Source organism: Malaclemys terrapin, chromosome 1, assembly GCF_027887155.1.
Source record: "Malaclemys terrapin pileata isolate rMalTer1 chromosome 1, rMalTer1.hap1, whole genome shotgun sequence".
In the NCBI taxonomy this organism is placed as follows: Eukaryota; Metazoa; Chordata; order Testudines; family Emydidae; genus Malaclemys; species Malaclemys terrapin.
Window position 1 is genome coordinate 231077411 of NC_071505.1, and position 19954 is coordinate 231097364.

The following is a 19954-nucleotide window of genomic DNA, read 5'->3' on the forward strand; positions in this document are numbered from 1 at the left end:
CTGTTGAAATGATAGGTTTATGAAATACATAAATATTAGGCTCTATTGTGGTCTTAGTCATCAGTATAGCTGTCAGTTCAACCACTTTGGGTCATTCTGTCACTGCGTTTTGTGCCAGAAACTATTGTGTGCATTGATAGCGTATTCAAAATGCAGTATGGTGGAAATAAACATATGATTGTTATCTACTTAAAGTATGAGAGCATTAATTAATCTGTTCACTAGAACTAAATTTTACCTGTAGACATTTGTTTTTGTTTTCCGCCACAATAAGTTCCCCTATATATTCACTTGCAATAGTGTCTTGATTAGTAATTCTGTTATACCAGGGTGGCCAACCTGAGCCTGAGAGAGAGCCAGAATTTACCAATGTACATTGCAAAAGAGCCACAGTAATACGTCAGCAGCCCCGCATCAGCTCCCCTCCCTCCTGCCCCCGGCTCCCAGCGCCTCCTGTCCACCGGCAGCCCTGCCAATCAGTGCCTCCCCCTCCCTCCCCGCATCTCCTGATCAGCTGTTTCATGGCATGCAGGAGGATCTGGGATGGGGAGGAGTGAGGGCACGGCAGGCTCAGGGGAGGGGGCAGAAAGGGGTGGAGTGGAGGATGGGCCTGTGGCAAAGCCAGGGGTTGAGCAGTGAGCACCCCCCGGCACATTGGAAAGTTGGCACCTGTAGCTCTAGCCCTGGAGTTGGTGCCTATACAAGGAGCTGCATATAAACTTCTGAAGAGCCACATGTGGCTCCGGAGCCACAAGTTGGCCACCCCTGTGTTATACAATCTTTTTACAAAGCTTGGAGCAGAGGTATCTTTACAAATCTTTCCCTACCAGGTTAAATCTGATCCTTAATATTTAGTAATGACAGATTAAAATAAAACATTTTAAGATAACCACCAGCTTAGTGCAAACCATTGGCAACAAGAGTATTTTGTTTTTTTGTAGGCTGTCTATATCTTTTGAAAGTGTTGATATAGCAAAGAAGAAACTCCCTGTCCATACCTTAGATGGCTTAACATTGAGCTACAAGGTAAAATATAATAATGTTTCTTTTGCTTTAATTGTAAAATACATTTGAAGTAACAGCAAATTGCTCCATCAAATTAAGGTGTTTTTTTTGTTTGTTTGTTTTTCCTCTTTAGGTCCCTTGGCCTGTGGATATAGTTATAAGTTTAGAATGTCAAAAAATTTACAATCAAGTGTTTCTTCTCTTATTACAAATAAAGTGGGCCAAGTATAGCTTAGATGTTTTACGATTTGATGGTAAGAAATTTCTTGAAATATTTCTTAAATCTGTACCTCTACCCCGATATAACGCTGTCCTCGGGAGCCAAAAAATCTTACCGCGTTATAGGTGAAACCGCGTTATATCGAACTTGCTTTGATCTGCTGGAGCCCGCAGCCCTGCCCCCCCCGGAGCGCTGCTTTACCGCGTTATATCTGAATTCATGTTATATTGGGTCGCGTTATATCGGGGTAGAGGTGTATAAGGTCTTGTTTTATGGCATATTGGTATCCATGCTATTGACAGTTGTTTGAATACACCCAGTATTATGGTAGCCTTTTTGAAAAGTCAGTATTGCAGCATAATAGCTCCTGTTTGTAGCATTTACAAGGTGCTGGGAAAGATAGTTGCTAAATTAATTTTGCTCAGCAGAGCAGTGTGAAAGTTACATGGAACCTCATCTAAACCCACTGAAATGAATTGGAGTCTTTCCATTGCCTTCATTGGTGTTCGAATAAGGCCCATGGTGAGAATCCTTTCCTGATATGTATGCAGTTAAATTATTTTGGAAGTCAAGTTTTGAAGTAAAATTGACATTGCTGGGGGCAATGTCCATCCATCTTGATGGCAAATTTCTCTCATTTGTGGTAATGGATGTATGAGCATCCAGGATAAGAGATTATAAGCTAGTTGGATCCTTGATGGCTTTACAGAATTAATCATATTTGTGTCTCATTTAACACACCTATTAAATATAGCTGGCTATATTTATTGAGGCATTTCTTTTGCAACAATCACTGTGGTATGGTATCTAGGCACCAAATACAGAATTGGTCTGACTTTGTCTGCAAAGGACCCCTACCATCTACCATACCTTAATTCAGCTATAGTTCGTTTTTTTGTTTTGTTTTTTCAAATCTCTGAGATTTGTTACTAGGTCATTCTTCAGCCATAGCTACTGAAGGAAGTCCTGTGCATCATATCCTAATGCAAATACAGCCATGATTTTACCAGTAACATTACTTTCTGTCCTAAGTGGTTGTGAAAATAGTTACTTACCTTTTATAAACTACAAAGTAAATGTATATAGGTCAGAATGTGTACTTGGGAGTTTAATTTTCCTGTGCTGGCAGAAAGTCTATGGGCTCTTTAATTGTGTGGTCAAGATCAGTAGGGCGTGTGGGAGTGATGTGGAGGAGGGTCAGGGATTTTTCCAGTATTCCACTTCAGTGGCCTTTTGGTGTTCATACTATTAAGAGTTTTATATAAAGTAGTCCACTCTGATTAACCTTTGAAAATAAATAACTGTGTCATCCAGAGAGTTTGAGTGGTTGGACTCAGGTTTCACCTAAAGACTTTTATAACTCTATTGCATCATTGTGTCACTGAAGGTATTAAGAACTGTACTTTCTAATTTGCTAAAATGAGTTTTAATTTGTAAGGGTATGACTGGGCTTTGAAGTGTTGTCCCCCTTGTGAAGATAACAGTTTATGTTCATGTAATTTTTTTTATTTTGTAATATATCAATCTCCGCCCTTTAATATGTAGCAAACAATTAATTGCATCATAACATCCGCTCCCAGTTACTATTTTAATATATGATTGTTATGTAGATACTGATAAGTATCTGAATTAAAGGACAAAAGCTATTTCAGTATATTATTGTTCTGATAACTTTAATAAAAAGGATACATTTTAGTTTTAATTAATATTTAAATGTAGTTAATACCTATTTATTTTATAAATATTCACCCAAACTTTTTCCTCTCCATTTTTAGAACTAGTAAATGCTACCGAAAAACCACAGTTAAAGGAAGGACCTCAATTAGAACAAGAGACAGTTCCTCAGTTTGGATCACAAACAGAATTTATAAAACAACAAATTCACCGCATGTTCCTCTTAAGAGTGAAACTCATGCATTTTGTTAACAGCTTGCACAACTACATCATGACCAGGGTTTGTCCTTTTACAATAATCTTACGTATTGTAAGAATTTCTAACTGTAGTCATAACATAGCTAATAATTCAAAACAACTTCTGACTAAGCATGTGCAAATAAGTAGTGTCTTCACTTAATGTCTATTTTGTTCAGTTTTTAAGTCCTGAACTAAAAAGGAATGTATATTGAAAATATTCATGCTGGTTGTTTGTTTGAATTTTAAGTAAGACATCTTAAATCAGTAAATATTAAATAGACTTTTAGGAGTTTTTAATGTACATAATTCTTTGATATTAGTAACACTTTTCTTCAGACTAACGTTTCACCCCAAAGGTTTGCAAAGAAAGGACGTTAATGTCAAGAGAAACAATAGATTTCAGTAAACTGCTGTTATTCTGCACTCCTAATAGCATTACTGCAAAAGTTGTGTCTTTACATGTGTGCCTCTGGGAGTTAACTAATGTCCATTTCCAAAAGTTTATATTCTCTTAAGTGAAGCAGGAACTTGTGCAGATCCACACTTACCCTACTCCTGTATATGAATTGCCAGTCTGTGTTAATACACTCTTTTTGAAAGGAGAATAGATAAAAGCTGGCCCACTTTCTTAATGATGATGCTCTGTGTTATGCAAGAGGTTCTGAGTGCTATTTCCAGTCCCAGTCTCTTGATTGTTAGGCCGTCAGGATCTGGGATTTCTAATGATGGTAGCATGCCCTGAATCAACACCTACAGAAGTGGCATATTCAGTCCATGGTACAAGAGCAGCCTCTCTATCGCAGTGGTTCTCAAACTGGGTTGTGACCCCAAAGTGACTCGTGACCCCATTTTAATCACCAAGGCCAGTGTTAGATTTGCTATGGCTCGGGGCTGAATCTGAAGTCTGAGGGCTTCAACCCTGGGGCAGCAGGGCTTGGGCTCCAGCCCTCGCCCAGGGTCGTGTAGTAATTTTTTTTTTGTCAGAAGGGAGTCTTAGTGCAATGAAGTTTGAGAACCGCTGCACTATCGAATTAAAGAATATCGTTGACAAGTTGAAGGGAGTTCAGTTTTTGGTTATATGGATGGTGGCCATAAGACTGAACCTGAAAGGTAGTGATGGAAGAGGGGAGGAGTGAGGGAATAATTGAGGTTCAGACTATAAAAAGCAGGGCTTTGTAGCGGAGCCCGGAGCTGGAGCGCGGACCAGTAGGTTTTTGCCCGGAGCTGGAGTGGAGCCGGAGCAGAGCAATTAAAAAATTTGATTGCTCCAAATCCCTGATAAAAAGAACTCCCCAGAGAAGTGTAGAGAAAAGAACTATGGGGATTCCAGTCATAGAGGTGGTATTCATGTTAATACTCCTTGCTTTATCTTTTAAAGATTCTTCACAGTACAGGTTTGGAGTTTCAGCATCAGGTAGAAGAAGCCAAAGATTTAGATCAACTGATTAAAATTCATTATAGATATTTGTCTACAATCCATGATCGCTGCCTGCTGAGAGAAAAGGTATGTGTTAAGTAAAACTGAATACGTGGTATTTTCAGCTCAACAAGGGAGAAATGTTTGTCATTAAAAATCATCCAGTATATGTTGGATTTTGACATATGGTAATTACAGATATTGTGGAGAGGCAGTAGCCTTTCCAGAGTTACAATTGAGACTCATGCATTTGCTTCCCACTCAGAATCATTTCCTTAATTATACAGTTCAGTTCTTCAAATTGTACATGGGTCACCTGTGGCTAGAAGATGTGGGAATTTATGGTGATTCTTTGAGTACTGTCCCTATAGGTGCTCCACTCCAGGTGCTCTTGTGCCCCCTGTGCCTTTGATTGGAGATTTCTCAGAGCAGTGTCCATTTGGCCTGTGCAAGTGTGTAACTCAGTCTCGTGCTCTGTGCTGTTAGATAGCACTGCGTGTGGAAACTACCCTCAGTTCTTTCTAACCCACATTGGCCTGGGACAAAACCTTATCAGTTGTCTGCATCGTTTTACCCCAACTGTGTCGTCTTAGCTCTTTTAGAACTTAGTTTATTATAGTTGTTCTTAGTATAGTTAGTACTTAGTAGTAGTTTTAGCTGTTCTTTTGGCTTTTTTGAAAAGATTAATTTATTTTTATCTTTTAGATCGATAATTTCTCCTCTCCTGGGAGTTTTTGCTTTACTGGGAGGACATGCTAAGTTCTCCTGGTTTCAGACGCTGCCTGTTGTGCCAGCGGGCATTCCCGGTGACTGACTGACACTCCTCGTGCATCTGTTGCCTCAGGGAGTCTCATCTTTTCTAAAAGTGCAACTTCTGTCTGGCATTAAAATCTAGAGCCATCAAAAAACAGGGAGCTCTAACTGACTCCTCACAATGGAGAGCTCACTATGCTCAGCCTCTGACACTGGTCAGGGGACCTCCTCTGTATGTTGGCCTCTGAGTAAGTCCGCTGCCTCCACTGTCTCTGAACCGTACTCCTTGAGGGCACGATTCCTTTCATAAGATTCCCAGAGACCATCCCTCGAGTTTTCCGAGTAGGGAACCTACCTCAAAGAAGTCACAGTCTCCGATGACTTCAGTGGGTTTGGCCCCTAATTCTCTTCAACCCATGAGGCTGCTGGTTCCTCAGGTACTCAGAATATGGTTAAAACTAAAGACTATAAAGTTCTGCTGGTTCATACTTAATAAAGGAGTTCAGCTTGGTATAATTTAATGCCTGAGAGTTGGCAATTCGGAATTGTAAAGTGGCAGGACCTTATCAAGAAGGTTGCAGATTGTTTACAGATCTGTCTTGAGGAGGTTAAAGAACCATCATAAGCTACTTGGCATCCTTCAGACAGTTTCATCTGCCCGAATTACCCTGGCTGTTAACGAGGCCCTTCTAGATCCTGCAAAGGTTATTTGGCATACCTCCAGCGTCAATTCTGCCAACGTGTAAGAGTGCAGACAAAAATATCTTGTCTCCTCTAAGGACTCCGTTTTTATTTTCCCATTCCTTTCCTAACTCCTTAATGGTCAAGGGAGTTAATAAACAGTGAAGTCAGCACCATGCTATATCTACGCTCTGTGATACAGATCATAAACGCCTCAACATGTTTGGTAGAAAAGGATATTTGTCAGCCACTTTACAATTGAGAATCGCCAACTCCCAGGCATTAATGGTGAAGTATAACTATATAAATTATACCAAGCTGAACTCCTTTATTGAGTATCTACCAGCAGAACATAGAGAGCAATTCCAGGCAATTATTGCAGAAGGCCAACTGCTCACCTGAACATATTTTTTGTAGGCCTGTTTTGGCTCTAGTGATACTGCCACTCATTTGATTTCTATGGCTGTAGTTATAGGGGGCCTTCTGGCTTCTGCTCTCAGGATTTCCCAAGGAGGTCCAGAATACGGTCAAGACCTTCTTTTTGATGGCACCAAACTGTTTGCTGAAAGCACAATCTCTGCAAATGTTGAAGGACTCTTTTTTTTTTTTTTTTTTTCTTCTTCACCCAAAGGCCATGTCAGTAGTAGCGGGACATCTCCGCAGAAAGGGAATTGTGGTGGTCCCTTACCTAGACAATTGGCTTCTGAAAGGTCAGGAAGCAACTTGTGAAGCCATAGACCTCATTTCTCCAATTCGATCTGCAATTGAACATTCAAAAATCCACCTTAACCCCTGTGCAAAAGTTAGAATACGAGTTCGTCTCGATTTAATAGGGGCAAGAGCCTGCCTCTCAATGCACAGATTCATGACTCTATCCAGCATAGTCAGTACAGTCCAGATCAGCCCTCAAACCCTGGTCAAGAATTGTTTTCAGCTGTTGGGGTCTATGGCAGCTGATACTTTCATTATATACCATGCAAGACTGTGAATGGGATGCCTTCAAGAGTGGTTCAGGACTGTTAATTCCCTGAACAGACACAGTCTAACTATACTACTTTCGATACCTGCTTTCATAAAGGAATCTCTCAATTGGTGGAAATACCCTCACAAAGTTTGTGCAGGAGTCACTTTCAGCTGCCCTCTTCCTGCAGTTATCATAACGCTGGATGCACATCTAGACACCCACATGGCCCGGGGCACATGGACACCTCTGGAAACAACTCTGCACATCAACCTCCTGGAACTCAGGGCAGTCAGATATGCCTCTTCTCCAGCAGAAAACCATCTACATGCTACACTTGCAAAAATGGACAAGATTTGCCTACTGGTGTGGCCTCAAACACATTCCACTCACAATCTCATCACTGTCAGACATAGTGGACTGCATTCTACTACTTTAAAAACTTGGAACTGTCACTAATTTCCATTAGAGTCCACCTGAGAGCCATCATGGTGGCTTCTTTGAGTAGATGCAGTTGTGTATTCCACTTAGGTGTGTGCACACCTAGCACACAGGAGCCAGAGAATTTTGCCAAGCAGTACCTGTAGAGGGGCGGCACTTGTGCCCATAGCCCCTCCTCTGGCTATATGAGGCAGTGCCGCCGTGACATCCATCAGTTTCTTCTTACTGCCTGTGACTGGAGTTGGAGCTCTGCATGGTTTTCACCTCACAATCCCTCTATTTTTAGTGACTAATTAAATACAACTAGAAATTAGTATCCTTAGTATAGCGTTAGTTAGTGTTGCTGTAGTTAGTTATAATTTGTGATTCTCTAGTATTGCCCTTACCAAGGGTTAAAAATTGTCTGTTATGAGGGGGAGCAATCCCCAAGAACAATCCCCACATAGGTGCTTGCTGTGCCTACACGAAGTCTACAGTAAGGAGTGGTTTCCCATTTATAGATCGTTCACCAAATAGATTCTGGTGGTGAGGGATCTTCATTTGAAGCACTAGGTGCTCAAACAGGACATGCGGCTTGCTTCGGCACTGAGGCCCTTGTCAGATCGGATGTTGCCCTCCAGTTCTGAGTGTGCTTCTGCTTTGCTTCCTGGATGTGGTGTCTCTCCAAAGAGATGAAGGAGTTGTTCCCTATCACGTGCACTGAGAAAAAGGTTGCATAAGACTGACTCAGGCCATTCCACACTGCATGGGGACTCGTCTCCCTCCTTCAGAAGGAGCATGGATTGGGCCGGGGTGAATGCCAATGCGCAGGATGGAGGAAATCCCGACAACCACTCACTGGTACCACACAAGGAGGTCAGAGACCCTGTACGGTCGTCTCCAGTTCCAGCCCCGGGATATCCATTGAGTCCAGTACTGATGAGGGCAATACTGGCACTGTCTCTTTCCACGCTGATGGTGCATCTGGTAGCAATGGACTTCCTCTGCTTTTCTGTCCCAACCTTGTCCGTGGTCCAGGACTTTGCCAGGGCTGCTTCCTTCATCTTCCTACTGGCTGGGCAGGCTGCTGAACCTGTGGGTCTGTCAGCACCATACTCTGTTGTTTCTCTTTCACAGTCCGTGAAATGGGGGCTGCTGCTGGGCTTGGTGTGAAGGACCTCTCCAGCACCGGGAGTGTCTTTGGCACCCCTGCACCTGGCGCTGCCAACATTACCCTGTCGGCACTCATCACCCTCCACTTCGGCATCATCAGTTACCTTGGTACTGCTGCCAACTTTGGCGTCGACACTGCTTCTTGCACCAGAAACGAAGGAGGCATACTTGGTGTTGGTACCATTTCTGCTGTTGGCGCTTGCTCCCTCTTCGTTTTGGGCTATGGATTAGTCAGACCAGTTGCTTGCACCCTGACGGATGGTTCCACCTTTATCCCCTGAAGCCCACTACTCTTCAGCATCCAGGTTGGGCTCTTCCTTCTCTCGCTGTCCATTACCTGGCCCACATTGGGGGACCATTTATGGAGCGCTATGGGTACTAGGATTGGTGTTCATCTCACATTCGGGACAGGGGCACCTGGTCTTGCGCCTACTGGCCACCATGCCTTATCCATACCAGTGTCCTCCATGAAATCCGTCAGACACTTCGGCAGTCCCACTCTTCGTCTCACTTGAAGGTGAGATCACCAACCAGGTCTGTGGTGGTACCATTGATCTACCACAGGCCCAGGCACCAATGAGCTTTCCCCTCGCAGAGCCTCCGTAGTCGTCCCATCCAGCTCCATCAGTCCTGGAGCAAGGTCCGGTTCTGGCACAGTTAACCATTTCATCTTCATCCCTGGATGATTCAACGGTGCCTGGGTCTTCCTCCCCTTCAGTACTGGAGGATTTCAAGGCATGCTAGGACTTTTTGCAGTGTGTGGCTGCTTCGTAGGGTATTCAAACGGAGCTCTTTCAAGAGAACACCCATATGTTAATGCTTATCTGCAGCCATCTATCCCTGGGAAAGTCTCCTTCCCTATTAATGATTCACTCCTTGAGCTTGCTAAGGTCCTCTGGAGCATGCTGGCTTTGGTACCGCCTGCAGCAAAGCACAAGGAAAAGTGCTACTTCGTTCTGGTGGAGGGATGTGAGGGTTTTTACTCCCATCAGGCCCCACATTCCCTGGTCGTAACTGTGGTGAATGATAGAACCTGTCAGGGCAGGTTCAAGCCCACTCCCAAGGATAAGGACTCTAAATGAATGGACCTGATGGGCAGGAAGATTTCTACCTCCTCTTCCTTGCAGATGCAGATTGCTAACCAGCAAGCACTGCTGTTCAAGTTTGACTTCGTGAACTGGATGACTATGTCTAAGTTTGCAGACCAGCTACCATAAGCCTTGAGAGAGGAATTTTGGGCATTTGTCACCGAAGGCTGCTTGGTGACAAAGACTTTGTTGCAGTCTGTGCTGGAATCTGCGGTCAGAGTGATGGCCGCCCTCAGCAGTGGCCATGAGAAGGGTTTCCTGGCTGCAGAATTTGGGCATAGCTCTCAATGTGCAGCAGGAGGTAGAAGATTTGCCCTTTGATGGCCAAACGCTGTTTTGGGGTAAGACAAATGAGACTTTGCACTTCAAGGACTCTAGAGCTACCCAACAGCCCTTGGGAGTATATACACCAACAGTGCAGAGGCGCCACGTCGTCAACAGCAGCAGTATCATCCGCAGTGCACATTTGGGCAGCTGTTCCCTCCCCCAAGACAGCGGGACTATGTCAGAAAGGGGCATAGATCCCATAGAAGGAGGCAGTCTTGTCTGGGGTTTGGCCAGTCCACGTGCCCTCCCCAGCACAGTTAAGTACCCATTTTGACTCTTTGGTCCAGAGCAGTGTTCTAATCATCATTCCTTTCTCCCCATCCCTTCCGTTTGGGGACAGGACGGCCTTCTTTCACAATGCAAGGGGTTCGATCACCACTGACAGCTGGGTCCTAGGCACTGTCAGATCTGGCTATGTCATCCAGTCCCTGTCCATCCCTCCCTGTTCCTCTTCAAGAACCCCTCTCACCAGATACTGCTCCTTGAGCAGGTTCACTCTCTACTGGCTTTGAGAGTGGTGGAGGAGGTTTTGCTGGAACACCGGGTTCATGGCTTCTATTCCCAAATCCGAAGGAGGATAAGACCCATTCTCGACCTTCGAGGCCTTAACAAATATATCTGATACAAGAGGTTCCAAATGGTCACTCTATCAACTATCCTCCCCATGTTGTCTCAGAATGACTGGTTTGCTGCCCTGAACCTTCAGGACACCTATTGGGCCACAGAAAGTTCCTTTGATTCATCATAGCAGAGCTCCATCTTCAGTATATGGTGTTGCCCTTCGACCTCTCTTCTGCCCCTTGGGTTTTTACCAAATGCATGGTCTTGGAGACAGCATACCTCAGGAAGAAAGGAATGAACATCTTCCTATATCTGGACGACTGGCTATATTGAGAGGCAAGTCCAGAGAGGACATCAACATTACACTGTGCCTGCTCAACCATCTGAGTTTCATTCTAAAAACTGAAGTCAATTTTGGTTCCCACTCAAAAAATAGAGTTCATTGCGGCCCTAACAGACTCTCTGAGTTTGAGAGCATTTCTGCTGACTGACCATTTTCAATCATTCGCCACCTTTCCCTTAGTCTGCAATCCCAGCTTTCCATGATGTGTTGGATGGTTCTGAGGCTCTTGGGCTACATGTCTGCTGGCATGCAGGTGGTCCAGTTTGCAGGGTTGTGTCTTTGTCTCCATCAGATGTGGCTCAGGACAGTTTACAATCTGACTCTTCACTCCTTGGAGAGATTGGTCCATCTCCCTCCACTGGTCCAGGACTCTTTGCTGGGGTGGATGCTCCTGGAGAACATTAGTCAGGGTGCTCCCTTCATCCAGTCCTTACCATCCAGGTCTGTCTCTGATGTCTCCAAGATGGGCTGGTGAGCCCATCTGGAGTTGCTGAAAGTTCAAGGTCTGTGAGCAGAGCTGCAGTCTTCACTGCATATCAAAGTGCTGGAGGTTTGGGCCATCTTCAATGTATATCACGCTTTTCTGGACCATATCAGGGGCTCAGTGGTTCACATATTTACCGACAATATCACCACAATGTATTATATGAACAGGCAAGGGGGAGAACACTCCAGGGTGCTCTGCCAAGAGGCAATCAGGTTGTGGCAGTTTTGCATTGAGGAGAGTATCACTCTGATAGCCAACCACTTGCCCAGAATCTAGAATCATCTCTCAGACTATTCTCAGCAGGAATTTTCCCCTGAGCGGTCTTTGAAAACAAATGTCCTCTGGGTCATCTTTGGAGTTTGGGGCATTCCAATGATGGACCTGTTTGCCATTAGGGACAACAGGAAATGTCAATCTGTTCTGCTGTTGTGGAATCCTCAGTCCGGGATCCCTATCCAATAGTTTCCATCTCAGCTAGTAGTCTGGTCTCCTGTACACTTCCGCCGCCCCAATCCTGACCATCCCACAGATTATTCTCATTGCCGCATTGTGGCCAAGGCAATGCTGGTTCTCCAACCTTCTTACATTATCAATTCAGCCTCCCATTCCTCTTTCTTCTTCATCGCGACCTACTCGCAGAGAATCACGGACACACCTTGCATCCCCCACACAGTTCCCTGCATCTCATGGCATGGCTGCTGCTTGGCTAAATGAGGAGGAAGAGCAGTATTCAGCAGCTGTTCCACAGGTCCTTGTCAGCAGTAGAAAACCCTCTAGCAGAATGGCCTATTCAGCAAAATGGAAGCGGTTTTTGGTATAGTGGTTGGCCCATGGAATTCAACCAACACTGGCTTCCTTCCAGGACCTCTTGGAGTACTTGCTGCACCTTTAGTTGTTGGGAATTACACTCTCAATGAGCTAAGTGCATCTGGCAGTGATATCGGCATTTCATCCCCCGAAGGGAAGATCAGTCTTCTCCAATACTGTGGTAGCAACATTCTTAAAAGGGCTTCTTCATCTCTATCCTCTGGTCCAAGAGCTGGTTCCTCTTTGGGACCTTACCATGGTCCTAGCAATTTTAATGGGGCCTCCATTCAAACCACTGGCATCTTGTACCTTTCCACTTTTGTGTCAGAGAACTGCATTCCTCGTAGCAGATAACATCTGCAAGAAGAGAATGAGAGTTGCATGCTCTAATGGCAGAGTCTCCTTTATATACAATTCTCCAAGGACAAAATGAATTTACAATCGTACACCAAATTTTTGTCTAAAGTGGTTTCTCGGTTCTGTTTGAACCAGGTGGTATATTTATCTGTGTTCTTTCCTAAGCTGCATTCATCTCCGGAGGAGCAGCATCTCCATCCATTAGATGTCAGGCAATATCTAGCCTTCTGTCTGGACAGGACTAAACTGTATGGTGCTTCACCTTGCCTGTTCATGTCATATGCAAATCACATAAAGGGAAAGTAGTCTCTTCACAGATGATTTCTAAATGAATGACATCCTGTATCAAGACTGCGTATGAAATAAGTTAGTCTATGCCTCCTCATCAGGTGTGAGCTCATTCTGTGCAAGCAATGTCAGTAGCCTTCCTCAGTGACGTCTCGATATTGAAGATTTGCAGGGCTGCTACGTGGTCGTCCGTACATATATTTATGAACCATTATGTAGTAACCCCACCTTCTAGGGCGGATGCAAGTTTTGGTAGGTGGTCCTGCAATCCTTGTTTAAGTAGACTCTGAGCCCCACCTCCTGGGGTGGGTACTGCTTGTGAGTCATATAAGTGGAATACATGGCTGCATTTACTTACAGTGAGTAACCATTTCTTCTTCTTCAACTGTGGTTCTTTGAGATGAGATGCAGATGGGTATTCCAGGACCCACCCTCCATCCGCTGCATTGGAGTCTAGTCTCTGTGTAAAGGAACTGAGGAGGGGTCAGGGAGACTCTGCTTCATGTTGCCAGAGATGGGGCTGGTCATTAGGTGCGACTGCCACCCCTCTATGGGTACGGCTAAGCAAAATTCTCTGGCTCTGGTGTGCTGCGTGTGTACACACCTAGGTGGAATACATGTCTGCAGCATATCTCAGAGAACACAGTTGTCATAAGTAACCATTTCTTTCCATTCCTTCAATAGCATATTATTCTGTATTCACCCAGCCAGTGACTAGGAGGATCCTGAAGGGTCTCGGAAATCTGTTTCCACTAGTCAAACATTCTACTCTGGTTTGGGACCTAAATCTGGTTCTTAAATGTCTTACAGGATTCTCTGTTTGAACCAATGACTACCTGCTCACTCCTCCATTTCTTGATTGAAAATACCATTTCTGGTAGCTCTCACATCAGCATGAAGAGTTAGGAATATAGGGGCCCTTATGGCATACGCCCCTTTCATGTAACTTTTCAAAGACAAGTTAACATTACAACCACACCCCAAGTTTTTACCAATAATATCTTCCGAGTTCCATATTAACTAACCCATTCATCTCCCAATCTTCCACCCTAAACCTCACCTAGACAAAAAGGAGGTGTTGTTACACACACTTGATGTCAGGAGAGCCCTGGCCTTCTATCTTGGCAGCACTAAACCGTTCAAAGACTCCCAAATTATTTGTCTCGATTGCATTATACATCAAAAGGGTCGGCAGTCTCTAAAAAAAGACTTCCCAAGTGGATATCTGATTGCATTAGCTGTTGCTACCAATCTTGTAATCTTCAAGCACACTCAGGCATATGAACTCACTCTACAAGATCAGTTTCCACTTCTACGGCCTTTTGCAAAAATGTTTCCATCAGTGAAATAAGTAGAGCTGCAACTTGGACCTCTGTACGTACCTTTGTGAAGTGCTGTGCAATAACTCATGACTTGGCTTCTGATGCTGTGTGTGGCTCAGCTACACTTTCTTCAATACTGGACTCAGCTCTGAAGGCCCTTCCTCCTTAAAGGGAACTGCTCAGTAGTCACCTACAGTGGAGCACCCATAGGGACACTACTAGAAGAAGACATGGTCACTCACTGTGTGCAGTAACTGTAATTCTTCAAGATGTGGTTCCCTATGGTTTCTCCACTACCTTCTGTCCTTCCCCTCTGCTTTCGAGGTCTCTGCTACACAGTAGAGAAGAAACTAAGGGTGGTTTACCTGCGTGCTGATATATAACAGCAGGAAGCAACACGCATGCACAGGCTGAACAGACACTGTTATGAGAAATCTCCAATCAAAGGCGCAGAGGATGCAAGTACACTTAGAGTGGAGCACCCATAGGGAGATACATCTCAAAGACCCACGGTTACTTAACCATTTATTGGTTTGGGGTTTTTTTGTTTTTTGTTTTTGTCCAAATTTTAGAGGATTCAAACAAGCTGTTTGAAATGTGTCTAAAAATATATTTAAGTTTATTTCTACTGGGATAGCATGAAGTGTGGGGAGGGGGTGAATAAAGGAAGGTGCCACCCATTCTAGAGCTCTGTCATGTTGTTGAATTGTATTTTAGAGCAGTGATTTTCAACTTCAACCCCCTAGGGCTCTGCATACTATGTCTAAGATTTCCAAAGGGGTCCACACCTTCGTTTGAAATTTTTTAGGGGTCCACAAATGAAAAAAAGGTTGAAAACCCTGTTGTAGAGGCAGCCTGTGCTGTACCTGTTTGCAATAGCTTTAGCTAATATCAGTAGTGTATTTTAAATAGTAATTTCAGGTTTAAATGCAGTGATAAAATATACCAGATTGTATAATCTCTCTACATTAACCTGAATTAAAAGTTCCTACAGTGGTGGGAAAGCAACTAGGGTGATGCACTGATGTATACAAAATATAAATAGGGACAAGAAATATTTCATCATCTGCAATTTGTGTGATGTTTTAAATGTCAAAATTTGTGTGAAACTTTGGAACTTCAGAGGTTATACACTTGGTATATGGGGTAGCACTGTAGTACTTTGTCCCAAATACTAGATACATTAGGTATTGTCAAAATAGCCAACCACAGAATTAATTGAACAGTTAATCCAGTAAACAAAGCACATATTGTAGCTGGAAGAATTAGAGTGTATCCTGAAGGTTTTTTTAATTGAAACCTTAATTTAAATGTCATCGAGTGTTGCCTGCCAAAGTACTTATTGAATTTAAAAATACATTCCTGACTAGACTACTTATATTTTTTTCCCATTATCATCTTAGGTTAGTTTTGTGAAAGAAGCTATAATGAAAGTGCTGAATTTAGTGCTGATGTTTGCAGATCGTTGGCAGGCTGGTTTGGGAGCTTGGAGGTAAGTAATATGTCATAATGTTTTATAATGTGATCATTTCACAGCTCCAGTGTTGTATTTGAGGCATATATCTTTTTGCTTTGCATGTTTAATAGGAGACTAATGTGACCTTTTGTTAACGAAGATAAATTCAATTGAGTTGAAGCTTATCAGCTGCAGGCGCCTGTTGGTTGTATAATCAGAATGTGTTTCTCAGTGAAAAAGGTGGCCAATACATTTAAAAAAAAAATTTTGTAAGACTGTAGTGGGTTAACAACAAATGGAAGTACTTTTTTATTTCTCATCATGTGTTCTTATAAATTAATAAAATGAAAGGCTCAGTGGTCATCCTTTTACTTACATTTTTTTCTGAGATTTAGTTTCCAGTGCCTGTGATTTTAAGCTAACATTCATTTACTTGGTTTATGAGAACTGTAGGTTTAACCAATAAGGACTCATTCTGGTCTGGTAAAAAGGCAGGAGAAGAGAGGAAAAGTTAAACTTCCTTTGTTATTTTCTCCTCGGTAAATCTTCCTTTTTGATGTAGACTGCTAGTGATAGTAACCTTGCCTTATGTCTCAGAAGGTGAAATCCTGGTTCTGTTAAAGTCAATGCAAGTTCTGCCTTTGAGTTCAGTGGAGCCAGGGTTTCACCCAGAAAGTTCAGGACTCACATTGTATCAAAAATATTAAGTCCGATAAACTTCTTGTGTTACATGAGGATAACCTAAAATGATTGTATTCTATTGTTTTTTCCTTTATACCTCCTGTGTATTCTTAGGCACAAAATGAGAAATTTCTCTGAGGCAGGATTTTCAGGAGTGCTCATTGCTGGCCTAACTGTTCCTATTGAAGTCCCAATCTACCCCCTAACTTTCAAGACTGTTTTTGGTGCTAGTGTGTATATGAGTCAGTTATCCTGCTCTAGGCATCCATTTCCTGGGCAAGTGTTTCTGATTTTGCCTGTGGAACCCATCCCCAATGTCAGGGAAAAAGAGGAGCAAGTCATCAGGTAGCTCCCTAGCTCTAGGCTTTGAAGCAGTATGGAGCTTTAGAGCACGTCACGTAAGAGAGGTTTCCTAGACAGGATCAGTAGCTCTTCCTGATAGTTGGTAGATGCAGACCAGAGGGTGGAGTTAGCTCACCATTATTTGTGTTATGATAATGCTTAGAAACCCCTGTCAAGGATTGGGGCCCTGTTGTGCTAGGCACTCTGTACACAAACAACTGAAAGATGATCTCTGCCTTGTTTTTATTCATTATTAGAAAGAAAGGATATGTCCTCTTATATAGAACTGTCTATGTAGTTATTTATCCACTTTATATTTGTTTAAATTAAACTGCACTTCTTTCTTAGGATGGAATCCATAGAGAAGATGGAATCAGATTTTAAAAATTGTCACATGTTTCTTGTAACAGTTATAAACAAAGCAGTCTGTAGAGGCTCTTTTCCTCATTGTGAGTATACAGAATAATTTTAAAACAATAGGCTTTTCCTATATTGACACTTTTAATTTATAAGCTTCTTTCGGCAAGTAGGCTTTTCTGGGTTTGTAGGAGTGAGGCTGTTTTGATGTTTAATATGTTTTAAATTGAATTTTATCCTGTGTAAGAACAAGCTTAAGGTGTGTGTCCATAGAGAGGGATTGGCAAAGCATTTTCTATTTTCTTTTAATAAAACAATTTAACAAACATTTTAGAGCATTTGTGCCTCACTTCGTTTATGACTAGCAAAACTTCCTTCATTTTGCCTAATGCCCTGAGGAGGGACATGCAAATAATGTTGGCATATATCATAAATCCTAACTTCACCAAAGGAATTCACATGCCACTTAAAATAAAGTATTTGGTGATCAGTTATTTGACTACACATCACTTAAAATGGCTGGCATTGAATTCGTGACGAAAAAATGGTTTGCAGTCAGAGCTAATCACTGTTAAACATATTCTTTTCTTTGATTCAGATGTTGTATTGCCTGGTGTAGGCCAAGCAGAATTGCTACATTTATTGTTTTATGACATCAGAATGGACAACCTAAAATGGATGACATAAAATGCCATGCTCTATTTTAACAATTCAATGGTTTTAGTGGTGGTTTGTTTTATGCAGCATTATAGTCCTGTATGGTGCTTAACTGGCAAATGAAAGCAGTGCCTGCCTGAGTAATTTACATTTTAATGGTTACATACGTTAGGAGTCATACTCATACTTTTTCAGTGTAAACGTTGCACCCACTAAATATTTCTAAAGTTAGTAATAAAATATTTGCCTAAGTAACAGGTGCTTCTTTGGATGAATAAACATGTGATGATGGTGGGTAGTGGTGCAAGAATAACACCAATTTGTTTATCTTAAATGATACTGTCTTCTCAAAGTGACAGAGCATACAAAAGGTGGTCATGGTTGTAATTTCAAAAGTATAAATATGAGAGCAGAGCAGAACATAGATTAGGTCTACTGTTTCAAGAGAATTTACTCTGTATTTGCACTGATGTAAATGAAAGCAGATTTTTTCCTATATTCTTGGATCTTTTGGTTGGTGGGGTTATTCTCAGTATAGATGTATTAATACTGTTTATTTACAAAGGATAAAGATACATTTATTCAGTTTTGCACCTTTTGCTAAGGATAAGGTTCCACACCAACAGCTGAAAAGAAATTAACTCTCCTCAATTGGCCCCTCATTATTTCAGATATTTCAGGTAATGAAATTGATAAAATTGAAAATGCTTGATGCAGGGACTTAAACCCTCAGATATTGTTATTTGTAATTTGAATAATAAAAGATGTCTCATCTGCCTGGTAAGCTATAAAACTGACAATTTCAGTAAACCTTTGCAGAGTGATGTAACCAAGAATATTTAAAATGTTTAAACATTTTTTTATCTGTTTTGATTCACAGTGGAGTCTTTAGCTGTGTCACTCATGGCTGGCATGGAACAAAGTTAACAAAAGACCAGAGTGCATGGAACTACTCAAGAACTGAACTCCTGCAGCATTCATCTGCAACATTATTTATTCAAAATGAGCATTTTATACTGAAATCCATGTATATGTAGATAAATGGCAGTTGATATCATTTCCGTTCATTAACTGTTTGAAACTGTAAAATGTTTGAAACTGTAAATGGTGATGTACAGTATTTAATGAGTATTGGTTGTGGCTGTATTTTTTTCCTGCATGTTAGTATGCTATAACATCAGATTCATACTGTCTTGTAAAAGTAGCTGATTTGAAAATACATGAAATGTTTCTTCTTGTGAAGAAGGAATTACTCACTATTTTGTTAAATAGAGTATTTGCTGATTAAGTCTTTAAAATAGTTTCCATTAGTTTTGCAAGAAATGTTAAATACTTGCCATTTTTAACTAGGATCAAAAGCACATATGTAGAATATACTATAACTGTGAAAATGCGGAGTACAAGAATACGTGTTCTCAGCTCCTTACCCTTCCCTGATCTGCCCCTTCTCCAGCTTCCTAGTCTCTTGCAACCCAGCCTCTAATACTGGTAGTTCTTCAAGTGTCTGTAAATGTGGATCTCACTCTTGGTGTGCATGTGCCGCATGCACAACAAATCAGAATCTTTTAACCAGCTGTGTTCTTTGGGATCACACATGTGCCCTGCATATCCTTGTGTTACCCCCTCTCGAGGGCAGAAAAGATGGAGTGTATTCAACTGCCACTCAATTCCTTCTTACCACCTGCAAAGAAACAATCTCTAATCCTGGGACTAGCAGCCTTGTCCTATCACCTGTTTTAAATAAATAATAAAAAGAGCCTGTAGAGATTGACTGAAATGCTACTTTTCATCTGTACTTCTGCTGAAATACAGTCACAAACTTTGTAAGTTTTTTGGCTGTCTGAGCTCAGGTCAACGGTCTGCCAACCCTAAGCCTTTAGGCTTAATATTTCTGAGCTTTCTAACCCCCATGGTTGCAGAGGAAACTCAGTATTTTTTTTAAACAAAAGCTGAGATTTTAATGTAATCACATGACTCCAAGAGCAGGGGCTTTAAGAGCAATACCAAATCACGAGAAAGCTGGCAACACTGGTGTGTCATACACAGGCAAACTGCTGGTGTCCTCTAGTATGTTCCATGTCAGTTTGTAGCTTATTTTGGGATGTTGTCTAAGCAAAATGTATACCATATTACCACAGCTTCCCTTTTACTACTATGTCTCAGACTTCTGGAGGGACCTCCTTTGAAGGTGGGGTGTCATCAGAGGTAATTTGTACCTTCATTCCACCTTGGTCTCTTCCATCATGATATACCATGCTCTATAGTGTACCTATATTTGATATACTGTATCTATAAATACTTGCTGCTTGTCCAGTTTAACAGCACTAGCCTTAGCAT

The 19954-nt window shown here is 42.1% G+C and overlaps 1 protein-coding gene across 1 annotated transcript in view; it reads left to right on the plus strand.

The window, feature by feature from the left end:
- Positions 1-19388, plus strand: part of TUBGCP5 (tubulin gamma complex associated protein 5) — a 48488-nt gene extending 29100 nt beyond the window's left edge. Inside the window, exons 17-23 of the mRNA XM_054008973.1 lie at positions 942-1026; positions 1139-1259; positions 3001-3179; positions 4518-4643; positions 15528-15616; positions 16952-17052; positions 18498-19388. Of these exons, the coding sequence (XP_053864948.1) occupies positions 942-1026; positions 1139-1259; positions 3001-3179; positions 4518-4643; positions 15528-15616; positions 16952-17052; positions 18498-18544 (748 nt within the window). The 3' untranslated portion in view covers positions 18545-19388. The remainder of the gene's footprint in view (positions 1-941; positions 1027-1138; positions 1260-3000; positions 3180-4517; positions 4644-15527; positions 15617-16951; positions 17053-18497) is intronic.
- Positions 19389-19954: the final 566 nt, after the last annotated feature.